The sequence below is a fragment of the Ailuropoda melanoleuca genome, chromosome 15 (assembly GCF_002007445.2).
Source record: "Ailuropoda melanoleuca isolate Jingjing chromosome 15, ASM200744v2, whole genome shotgun sequence".
Taxonomy (NCBI): domain Eukaryota; kingdom Metazoa; phylum Chordata; class Mammalia; order Carnivora; family Ursidae; genus Ailuropoda; species Ailuropoda melanoleuca.
Window position 1 is genome coordinate 66,411,409 of NC_048232.1, and position 12,351 is coordinate 66,423,759.

General features: G+C 35.4%; 1 protein-coding gene across 2 annotated transcripts in view; it reads right to left on the reverse strand.

The window, feature by feature from the left end:
• Window positions 1–12,351, reverse strand: part of CDK17 (cyclin dependent kinase 17) — a 109,743-nt gene that overhangs the window by 33,635 nt on the left and 63,757 nt on the right. For both annotated transcript variants that reach the window (XM_034644491.1, XM_002919247.4), the window contains exon 2: window positions 6,192–6,338. In XM_034644491.1, the coding sequence (XP_034500382.1) occupies window positions 6,192–6,309 (118 nt within the window). In that variant the 5' untranslated portion in view covers window positions 6,310–6,338. The remainder of the gene's footprint in view (window positions 1–6,191; window positions 6,339–12,351) is intronic.

The following is a 12,351-nucleotide window of genomic DNA, read 5'->3' on the forward strand; positions in this document are numbered from 1 at the left end:
CCACAGATTTTATCCATTTGCTTATTTTAATATATCCCAAGCTTGTTTCTAAACCACTCCTACACTTATTAACTGCCTCATATATGCCATATAATTAGGCATGCTTACAGAATATAAAAGACATGGTCCTGGCCTGAAGGAATTTATATCCCTATTTGCTAGACATTCAAAAGGTATGTCAGGTTAATGGATAAACACAGAAGTACTTAAGCATAGATCAATATAGAGGTTCTGAAATTTATTATCTAAAATTTGGGACTTTTAACATAAAGTTTTTTTTAAAAGAAATCACAGACTCAGAAACAACCAGAAACATTTAAAAAATATGTAATATTTAAAAGTTATTTAATTATAAATGGGAGAAATCCTGTTTCATAATACTTATGAGGAATCTCAAGATTCCTTTCCACCTCTAAAGAAGAACTCTAAAATAGATTAAAGACATGATAAAGTCTTCTATGACAAATAATTAGTCTTTTGTATTAGAATTATGTTTTACTGGTAGTAGCTATGGAATTTTAAAACGAACTGGGCTTCTCTGAATATCTTTTCTCCTCTAAAATGGAGTGAGCTCTTCTTTTGTAGCTGATAATCAGGAGTAAGAATCTCTCTGGATGTGGGTATTTCCTCTACCTGTAAAGGTTTATCAGACACCAAGAACAAGACCACCATGTAGCCTGCAACCCTACTGATAATGGCTGCATAAAAGAAGATGGGTAAAGGAGAATGGGCCAAAGGGTCCTCAGGGCTCAGACAGAGCCCAAATTATCTAATTTGGGTACAACACCAGACTGGAAAAAGGAAAAGTACCTAACTAATAATAGATAACATCTGTCCAAAGCATCCCATGGTTACATTCCTTGGCAGTAGCTACCTGATCACGGATTTGGAGGATCTTAACTTAAGCCTAGAAATATAACCAATGATTTACTAATGAATGGGGAAGAGGTTTCTGGAACAAATCCAAAAATTAGTCAAACAGTGTAGGATACGAGAAAAAATTTTCTAGGTTATAATATTTCGTATCTGGAATCATAATAAAATACAGAAATATTCTGCCTATAGACAACATGTTTCAGTTGCTCTGTAAAGTTATCCTAGGGATTAGAGCTTTACAGTCTTGAGGAATATAGGAGAAAAAAGGGAGATCATAAAAACATTCAATTATTCAGAGGACATTTATTTATTGCGTGCCTACTATTCCAGGTCCTGGACATCAACAGGTGAACACAACAAGCAAGGTACTACTCTCTAAGATTATAAGATCTTATGGAGGGGAAACAAATACGAAACTAATGAATAAGAAAAACATCAGATAACGATAGGCAATATGCAAAAGAGAGATGGCAGAAAATAATGGAGTAGCTATTTTACACTGGATACTGAGAAAAGTTCTCTCTGTAGAAGTATTTTTGACAGAGATATAAATGCAAGAAAGAGCCAATCTTGGGAAGATAGGTGATGGTGAGTTAAAAAATACTCCAGAGAGAGGGTAAAGCTACTGCAGAAGTCGACATGTGGCAGGAGTTTGACTTGCTAGAGCAGTGGTCCTCAAACTTCAGCATGTTTGAGTATCCACTTCAGAGATTTGTTAAAATACAAGATTGCTGGGCCCTACCCCCCAGACGTCCTGACTCAGTAAATCTGACATGGAATCTAAAATCTGCATCTCTAACAAATTCTCAGGTGATGCTGATGTTGCTGGACCAGGGATCAAACTCTGAAAACACTGTGTTAGAGGAACACAAAGAAGGCAAGTATAGCTGTACTATTTATATGTTATTTAGTGAGGTCAGAGAGACAAGCATGTTTGTATGTAACTGTAAAAGTTCAAATTTTAGGGGTGCCTGGGTGGCTCAGTCGTTAAGCGTCTGCCTTTGGCTCAGGGTGTGATCCCGGCGTTGTGGGATCGAGCCCCACATCAGGCTCCTCCGCTGGGAGCCTGCTTCTTCCTCTCCCACTCCCCCTGCTTGTGTTCCCTCTCTTGCTGGCTGTTCTAAGTCAAATAAATAAATACAATCTTTAAAAAGAAAAAAAAAGTTCAAATTTTATTCTGAGATTGGAATCAGTTATGGTAGCTTTGAAACCGGTAGTAATATGATCTCATTCATGTTTTAAAAATATCACTCTGAGGGGTCAGGGATGTTGGGAGATAAGAGGTGGAATAACTATAAAGAGGTAGCACGAAAGGGATCTCTTTCCGGTAATGGAATACCTCCTTATCCGGATTGCAGTGGTGGTTATACGAATCTACATGTGATAAAATGACACAAAACTATACTCACACTTTATTCCAGTGTTAACTTCCTGGGTTTGATAATGGTCTGTAGTTAAGAAAGATGTAACCGAGGGAGGGAACTGAGAGAAGGGCACAAGGGACCTCTAGGTAATGTGTTTGCAACTTCCTTTGAATCAATAATTATTAAAAATTAAAAAATTTTTTAAACATCACTCTTGTTGCTGTTGGACAACAGATGAGAGGGAATCAACAGAGGGGAAACAGAAAGAAGAGACTATTATAGTATCCTAAACAACAAATGGTGGTAGCCTGGACTAGAATGGAGAGAAGTAGGCAAATTTAGGATATATTATAAAGATGGAACCAAATGGCTAGCAGACATGGCTGCAAAATTACTTTCATACATACTCTCCCATCCAGCTTTTAGTGAGGACCTATATTAAAAACACCTATCGAAAGAAAAATTTTAAAGCTACAACAGAGCCTCTGTTAAAAATAAATAATATGTAAAAAGGACAATAGCTGGAAACATATCAATATGTTCAATATTATCAATATGTTCAATATTATCAATTTTATCAAAATTAAAAATTTACATAGCAAATACACAGGAACCTAGAATGGCAGAAGAGGGGAGAAGGGGCAAACAGAACAGCAGAGAGAGAAAAATCAAGGATAATTCCTGGGTTTTTTGTTTTAAGTGGTTTAGGTTAAGTGAGGGAAGTTGGAAAAGAAGCAGATTTGGGGGGAAGGAAATCAAGAATTCTGGTTTGGTAATAAGTTCGACTCTTATTAAACATCTATGTGGAGAAGTCAACTAATATTTGGATATGAATCTAGAGATCCAGACAAAAATCCTGACTAGAAATACAGATTTAGAAGCAGCCAGCATATACATAGTAGCTGAAATCATAGGACTGAATAACGTCAGCCCAAGGAGAGTGTACAAAAAAGAGAATGGGGTCCATGAATCATAAAATACCCCAACATTTCAAGAGTATGACAGCAATCAACTGGGAAATTCAAGAAGACAACATACTGCATTTTAAAAAATGGAAACTTTTAAGACATTATGCTAAGTGAAAGAAGTCAGACACAAAAGGACAAACATTGTATGATTCCACTTGTGTGAGGTACCTTGAATAGGCAAATTCAGAGACAGAGAGTAGAATAGCTGGGGACTAATAGCAGGGACTGAAGGAAGGGGAGAACAGAGAGCTATTATTTAATGCGTATAGAGTTTAAGTTTGGAATGATGAGAAAGTTCTGGGGATAGATGGTGATGATGTGATGGCTGCACAACAATGTGAATGTACTTAATGCCACTAAAACCAGAAACTTCAAAATGGTTAATATTTTTTAAAGTAATGGAAATCTATATGAAAAACAGCAGATCTTTCTTATTCTACAAAGTAGTTAGTTCAAAGTAAGACTTCCCAATGATTTTTAACAACATAACAAGGCAATCACTATGATTTTATGCATCTTTTCATTTGGATCTTCTGATTATGTGAACTACTCTGAGCAGGAACATGCAATTTCTCAGCCCACCCTGTACTCTTCATCATTCCCTACTCCTAATCTTGCTTTTATAAACACTATTAATTTCTGATCCTAATCAGACCCTACATACATCCAGAGTCTGTTCTTTCAACCTCATCCTCTCATGGAACTTTGCTATTTGTAGGAGTTAGCACTACTTACAACCTCCTATATGTCATCCACTCTTGTAAAAAAACTGTCACTGCTATCATGTATCAGATCATCAGGAGAAAGGAAAAAATCTGGGAGTACGACAAAGTCTAACAATATCCATCAACTAGGCTTGTTGACTCAACAACATAATAAACTGACCCAGTGCACAGACTGAGTAGTAAAGAAAAGAAACTGGAATATCTGGAAAACTACAACATTTCAATCTTTGCCTTTTAAGGTTTCTTCAGATTCTAAATAATCATGAGAAGTGGCATTCTGTTGTTTGTTTTCTTATACTTCCTAATAACGTAAAGATGCAGTTTTCTTTCTTAGTTGAAGAATTTCAGTTGTCAAAAAAAGTAATTTTTGTTGTAGCTACAGTTGAAAGCCCCAAATAGTATATATAAAATATAACATTATTTTTGGTTTTTTTAGTATAACTGTGATTTTCTCCCTCATATTTAAATTTTCACCTATTCCCCTCACCAAATTCAGTAATTTTAATGTATCTGCTCATTAGAATAAGGTTAACTACTTAGACAAGATCCTGAAATACCTTAACTTTCTGTGATATGTCTAAAATACTATTAAGACATTTATTGGGGTGCCTGGGTGGCTCAGTTGGGTTAGGCATCCAACTCTTGATTTCAGCTCAGGTCATGATCTCAGTGTTGAGAGACTGAGCCGCACATCGGGCTCCACACGGGGCGTAGAGCCTGCTTGGGATTCTTTCTCCCTCTCCTTCTGCCCCCTCCCCGCCCCCATACACAGGCCTTAACTAAAATATCAAGAATTCAAAGGGGGTTTGAGAGAGAATTAAGGATTTTTCTCCTGGCATGAAGAAAAAAAAGACATAAAACTGTCTTTGAGTTTTGACCCAAATGCAAAATGTGTCCCCCCCTACATATAAGGTATATCCAAATCATTATTTTTAAAATTTCCTACTGAATTCATCTCTGCCTCCTTTCCCCTATTACAACTAGCCAGATAAACTTGAGTAAATAATGATCCTTCTGAGAAAAGAGATAAACTGAAGCTTGAGTAAGATAAATTACTTACTCAGAGTCATATAACTAATAAGGCTGTAAGTATGTTAGTGTATCCCAAATTCTAATCCATGACTTTTAAAGTCCAGAGCCCTTTACATTATACCTTTCCCTCTCTCACAACAAAGACATTTGCATTCAGCAGAAGTAGGTAGGGGTATTCATGTTTTCAGCCACTGCCACAAATTTCTAACAGAAGAATTTCAGGTACAGCAAGAAAGGCTTGCAAGAGAATGTGTACTTCATGACATACTGGCAGGCATTCCTATAACTCCTTCCTGGTTAATATTATGACATCCTTAGGGTTATTTCAGTTTTGAATATGTAGGTTTCTTACATAAATTTCATCAGGATTTTATATTTTATTTATTTATTTATTTATTTTTTACTTATTTATTTATTTACTTACTTACTTATTTATTTTTAAAGATTTTATTTATTTGACAGAGATAGAGACAGCCAGCGAGAGAGGGAACACAAGCAGGGGGAGTGGGAGAGGAAGAAGCAGGCTCATAGCGGAGGAGCCTGATGTGGGGCTCGATCCCATAACACCAGGATCAAGCCCTGAGCCGAAGGCAGACGCTTAACCGCTGTGCCACCCAGGCACCCCAGGATTTTATATTTTAATCCATTCAATTTAACAAGCTCTTTTCATTTTATATCAATATCTGAGTACTGCTTCTTTACATTGTAAAAAGAACTGTCAAACATGTGAAATGTTGTATGCCTATCTACTATTAAGTGCTCTCAATATTATGGATAGATTCTGCAGTAAATATAAAATAAGGAAAGAGTAAGATTCACTCATGTCATGAACCTTGTCATCTATAGTCCATATGCATATATAATGTTATGAAACTATGATGAAGCCTCAAACAGGAACTTCACAAACTTACACTTTTAAGCTGTACTAACTTAACTTAAAAGCAGTTATTTGACAACTAGGATAATATTATATAAGGTATTCTTATTTAAGAGACAATAAAAAATAAAAAGATAAACAGGAGAGGGGAATCGTAAGAGTGAAACATTCCAATAAGTAAGCAAAAGTAACATACTCTTCTGTTTCCTAAGAACCAGAGAACAAGACAAAGAAATAAACAAAAGGAAGCTATTAGGAACTTATCAAAAAAGTAAATTCACACTCAATTTATAAAGTAATTAAAAGGGGGAAGCATCTCTCCTTCCCTCCCCCGCCCCCAAATACTTACCATTATCCTTGCTGCTGTTTTCTTCAATAGTCATTTGTTCCGCCAATTCAGACAATGATTCATCAATAGTCTGGCTTCCCCGAAGAGTGAGGGATAGCCTTCTCTTAAATTTTTTCATCCTATCAACTGAATGTGACTTGAAAAATCCTAAAAGAACAGAACAAATGAACACAAAATTAAAGTCCTAAATATTTTAAAGCTCAAGAAAAATGTCATTCTGAGTTTATTGGGAATCTTCAAAATAGGAATATAAAAAGGAATTCTCATGTCCACCAAACATCACAAAATCCAACCCCTTCAAAAGCCAGTCACTTTGATTAATGCTATATTTATTCAGTATCATCAGCAGAGCAGGGATTCTACAAAACTAAATAAAAATGGAGGTTTGCAGCATCACAACTGAATTTAGATGGATTAGAAGTTTTCCTAAAATGTGCTTTTTAAAAACCAATATAGTCAAAAATATCAACACTATTTTGATGCATAGGTCCCATCATTATAAATATCAATCATCAGAGTGGAAGCAGTCAGTGATATGTTTATATATAAATGGGGGGATAGGAGAAGTGAAAGGGGCTGGAGAGAGACTAAAGAATGATGTCTGACACTTTATTAAATAGCTCCAACAGGCATTTTCTTTTTTAAGTTCTTATTTAACCAATATATTGCATTTTTGTTTTGTTTCTTTTCCCTTGTTCAGCTATTAGGAACCTCTTCCTGTTATCCTAACATTGCCAAGTTTTAGAAATGAAAGCCAAATTCATAGTATTAAGTGTGTACCCCGTACTACATTTTCGTATCAATTAATTCATTTAGTCTTTTTAACTCTAAAGAGTAGACTATCTATAGCAGCTATACTATCCAATTTTCACAAATAAACTAACAGCTTCAAAGAAGTTCCCTGACCAAAGTCAAATGAACAGTAAGTGATAGAACTCAGATTTAAAACTAGGATCACCTTCCCCCCCACATTTTAACCTCTCTGAAATTAGGATGTAGCTTACAATTAATGGGATGTCAAAATATAATTGACAGCCTCTTTTTTCTTAGTGGTACATACAGCAATGGTTATGATTCATAGTAGAGTTGCAAATAAAATCAAACAAGTTGTTTGCTGCCAAAACAAATTCCTCAATAATTTACCTGCAACTTCTTTTCTAATTTACTATTTCTTATTTGGGATGAGCAACTTTACCAGGTTACAAACATATTATAACCATTAGCCCAACTAAAAGTAAGACCCTTATAACTCCCCTATGCTAAAATACATGTTTTACCAACGAGCTCTAGGTGTCTACTTTGAATCTCTAAGTATTTTGCTTATTGTCTTATTCCAAGGTCTACATAAGTATGCTGAACAAGTGAACTCTGCATAAAGTATTATGTAAATAAGCTGTGTTGGTTCAAAGGCTGAGGGAAGGGTACTACGTAGAAATCTGTAAGTAACAATATTATATTTTACCTACTTTTTACGTACTTATTTTAAAAAAAACCTATTACAAAAATATAAAAACCATACATGTTAAAATAGCAAAAGTTGTAACTACACTCTAATGAGGACTCTTTTTATCCTTAAGCTCTAAAACAACTGATATTTTTCAGTGAGATACTGAAAAACCCCTCCTTCTTAGAAAAGGACAAATCCATGGTACTATGTCCTACTAAGTTATCTTCCAGTTGACTAATCCTCTTTTTAGCTGTGTCTAATCAACAGTTAAAACCATCTGTAGTTACTGTATTTTTCAGTTCTATAATTTCTTTTGATTCTTTCCTATAGATTTCCGTTCTCTAGTGAAATTCTCCACCTTGCGATCTATTTTCACGAATACCTTAGTTATAAGTATTCTAAAGCTCTTGTCTGTAAACCAGAGTCCGCATAACCTATTTCTATTGCTGATTTCTGTTGGTCCTGTGTATGCCTATAATTTTTAATTGAATGTTACACACTGTAAGTAATTATTACATGAAAACACATATGAAAAAGTGTAGAGGCTCTAGATTATGTTACCTTCTTCCAGAGATGATTTAATTTTTTTCTAGCAAGCAGTCAGAGTAGGAGATCAACTCAATCCAATCAAGAACTGAGCTGGCATGAGACTGGGTTTCAAACACCATTAAGACTGCCCTACCTCTGATTTGTTCCCAGTCTTATGGTATGCCTCTCCTGCAAAGGATTCCAACTACAAACCTAGGGCTAGAACAACAACAACAACAACAGCAACAACGAACTACTGAAAGCTCCACTCAACTAACTCAGTTGCTTTTGCTCATAGCTCAGTTGCTATAAACTTTCATTGTCTTATCCAAAACAACTTAAAGAGTTAGAAAATGCTTCAAGAGGGAAACCAGCACGGAATATGTCTACCTCCCTTCTCTCCTGAATCTTGACTCCTCAAGACATGACTAACTTCAATGCTCTACAATGCCTTCAAACTCATTTTTTCCCTACATGTCAAATAGTTCTCTGCAGGGTATTTAGTATAACACAAGTTGCTCTATCATAGGCAGAAATGGAGGTTTAGGTGTGGATTAAAAGAGACAATATCACATACTGTCTTGATTACTACAGCTTTGCAGATCTTTAAATCTGGAATTGTGATACCTCCAGCTTTGCCCTTCTTTCTTGAAGACAGCTTTCACTATTCAGGGTTTTTTGTGGTTCCATACAAGTTTTAGAATTATTTGTTCTGGTTCTATTAAAAAAAAAATGGTGTTGGTATTTGGATAGGGATTGCACTGAATCTGTAGACTACTCTGGGTAGTATGGACATTTTAACAATAGTAACTCTTCTAATGGATGAGTATGGAATATCTTTCCATTTGTGTTGTCTTCCATGTTTTATAGTTTTCTGAGTACAGGTTTTTCGCTTCCTTGGTTAAGTTTAACCCTAGGTATTTTATTCTTTTTTGGTGTATAGTGTATTACTTACAGTAGCCAAGATTTGGAAGCAGCCTAAGTGTCCATCAATAGATGAATGGATAAAGAAGATGTGGTATGGAATATTACATAGCCATAAAAAAAAGGATGTAATCTTTCCATTTGCAACAACAATGGATAGAGTTAGAGGGTATTATGCTACGTGAAATAAGTCAGAAAAAGACAAATACTATTTAACTTCGCTTATATGTGGACTCTAAAAAACAAATGAATAAACATACAAAAAGCAGAATCAGACCTACAAATACAGAGAACAAATGGATGGTTACCAGAGGGAATGGTGGGGGGGTGTGCAAAATAGGTGAAGGAAAGTAGAAGATACAGGTTTCCAGTCATGGAATAAGGCTGTATGATGACAGATGGTAGCTACACTTGTAGTGAGCATAACATATCACAGATGCTGAATCACTACATTGTACACATGAAACTAATGTAACATTGTGTGTCAACTATACTCCAATTAAATTTTTAATAAAAAAATAGATAACATATGTATTTCACCAAGCAAGGTGAATTTATAGGAGGCAGTCAGTAAAATGTAAGAGTTGATTCCAACTAAGAAACCTGTTATTGTAGGGCTATCCTACGTGCTAGACTCTTTACTTCTCAGCCCTTATATAGTTCTACCTTGTTAGTAATCCATGCCATTTGTTGAAAACATATTAAATATTTAATGTAAATTGAGCTATGGCCAATCTCATCTACCCTCTGTCACTGTAAGAATTTATACTAGAGACACTCTCCTTTGTAAGGATCCAAATCACCCTGTTCAATAAAGGGGTAACTCTACAAGCTTGGTGCAGGGTTGGGGGGAAGGGAGCTCAAACTCTGCACATTTCAAAAAAAAGACTTAACTGTGGCAGATTCCTGAGAAATAACTTTGAGCTCTTGGAATATCCTACCTAGTAAGTCTCTGCTTGTCTAAGATCTTGGGCCACACCAGGTAATTAATGTTAACAATGTAAATTATGGTAAATGTCTGTTTTTGTATGCCTGGGGTTTGATCAGATGGACCTTGGAAGAGAGGAAGGATAAGGGAAGCTGGTAGAGACAGAATAGCTAAGATAGTTATATGGGTACTCCCATGCCTCTGTAACTGATCCTTGGTGAAAACCGTGGACACCAAAACTCAGGTAAGCTTCCTTGGTTGACAACGCTTTGCACATGTTGTCATACAAGGTAGCTGGGAAAAGGAAGCATTGTCCATAACTCCACTAGGAGAGGATAACTAAAAACTTGTACCTGGTTTCTCTTGGACTCAATTCTACACACACTTTCTCTTTGATGATTTTAATCTGTATCTTTTCACTGTAACAAATCATAATCATGAGTTTTTTCTCTGCTTTTCTCTGATTTCTATGTCCTCCTAGCAAATCACCAAGCCCGAGGATGGTTTTAGGAACCCCCAACACACACTCCTTCAAGAAATCTGTATGCCCAAACAAAAACTCTTAAGAGCTGATAGCTCACAACTACCAGTTTTCAACTCCAATGTTCTCAAACATAGTGGCATGATCACCAGTGTCTACTGAACTATACAGACAACACCACTTTTGAATCTTTCACATCATGTTTAGAAGTTTGCTCCATCTGGTTTCAGATGACAAATAGGACTGAACAAACTACAACAGAAATGTTGTTACAGAATTCACATAATATAGTAACATCCCACTCTGACCACCTGAGAAGTGGTCAATTCAAACTGCCTTATACCGTAAATGTAAAATACAAACCAGATATTAAAGACTCAGTATTTAAAAAAAAACAAAAACAAAACACTCAGGGACGCCTGGGTGGCTCAGTCGTTTAAGCATCTGCCTTCAGCTCAGGTCATGATCCCAGGGTCCTGAGATTGAGTCCTGCATCGGGCTCCTTGCTCAATGGGAAGCATGCTTCTCCCTCTGCCTATTGCTCCCCCTGCTTGCGTTCTCTCTCTCCGACAAATAAAATCTTTTTTAAAAAATAAAAATTTAAAAAATACTCAGTATTTTTAAAGAATGTAAAAATAATTCATTAATTGCTGTATGGATAACAAAAAAAAATTCCAGATATATTTGGTTATGTAAAATGTATTACTAAAATTAAATCTACTTTTTAAAAACTATTTTTAAATTAAGTATGGGGCCCATATATTTCTATTGGACAATGCTGGTATAGAGCACCTAATTGACCTTGGTAGTTTTAAATTTAAATTTTAGTTTTAAGTTAAAATTTTTAATTTAGAAAAGGAATCACATAACTTTTTTTTTTTTTAAAGATTTTATTTTTATTTATTTGACAGAGACAGAGACAGCCAGCGAGAGAGGGAACACAAGCAGGTGGAGTGGGAGAGGAAGAAGCAGGCTCATATCGGAGGAGCCTGATGTGGGGCTCGATCCCATAATGCCGGGATCACGCCCTGAGCGGAAGGCAGACGCTTAACGACGGTGCAACCCAGGCGCCCCAGGAATCACATAAATTTTAACCTTTTCTTCATAAAATGCATTTGAACAATATACCAAGAGACATTCTATGTTCTCATAACTCAGAATATTTTCTATCAAGATAATTCTGGTCTATAGAGTAACTTCAGGTATTTTCTATTCTATCAGCAATAAGAAAGCCATTTCCAGTTCATAGTAGCAAGAGAAAAAAACCTCCATTCTATAAAGCTAAATCTGACTACAAAAATTTTCAAAAACCACATTTTCAAATGAAGATCCTTTTTTTTTTTTAATCTGCCACGGTATAACTGCAACCTTTTAATTATGTCAAAATGATCAGTAAACACAGAAGTTAAAGAATTTCATTGCCACAGTCTAGATCCGTATTAAAGAAAAAATACTCCCAAATTAAATAGATCCCTTGACATTTCTAATTACCTTTAAGTAGAATTACACATATCAACATTTTCCCTCATTAGGTGAGGACAAAAACACATAAAATGCTATAATAAAAACACCTTTTAAGAAGTAAAAATTATTTTCATTACCTTTAAGGTTGATTACTCTCTACAGTAGTGTAATAAAGCAGTGTTAAATTACTGATTTCCAGAAATCAAAACCCTCAAGAGTTTGTCTAAAATATTTTTAGTTTAGTAAAAACTTTTATTTGGGGTTGTTGGGATCTTCACCTACCTTAATATTCCTGAAAATGATAGTATAAACAATGTGATTTATGGTAAATGCCTAAATTTTTAATGTTTAACTCATGCCATCAAAAAAGCTATTTTTACCTTAAAAG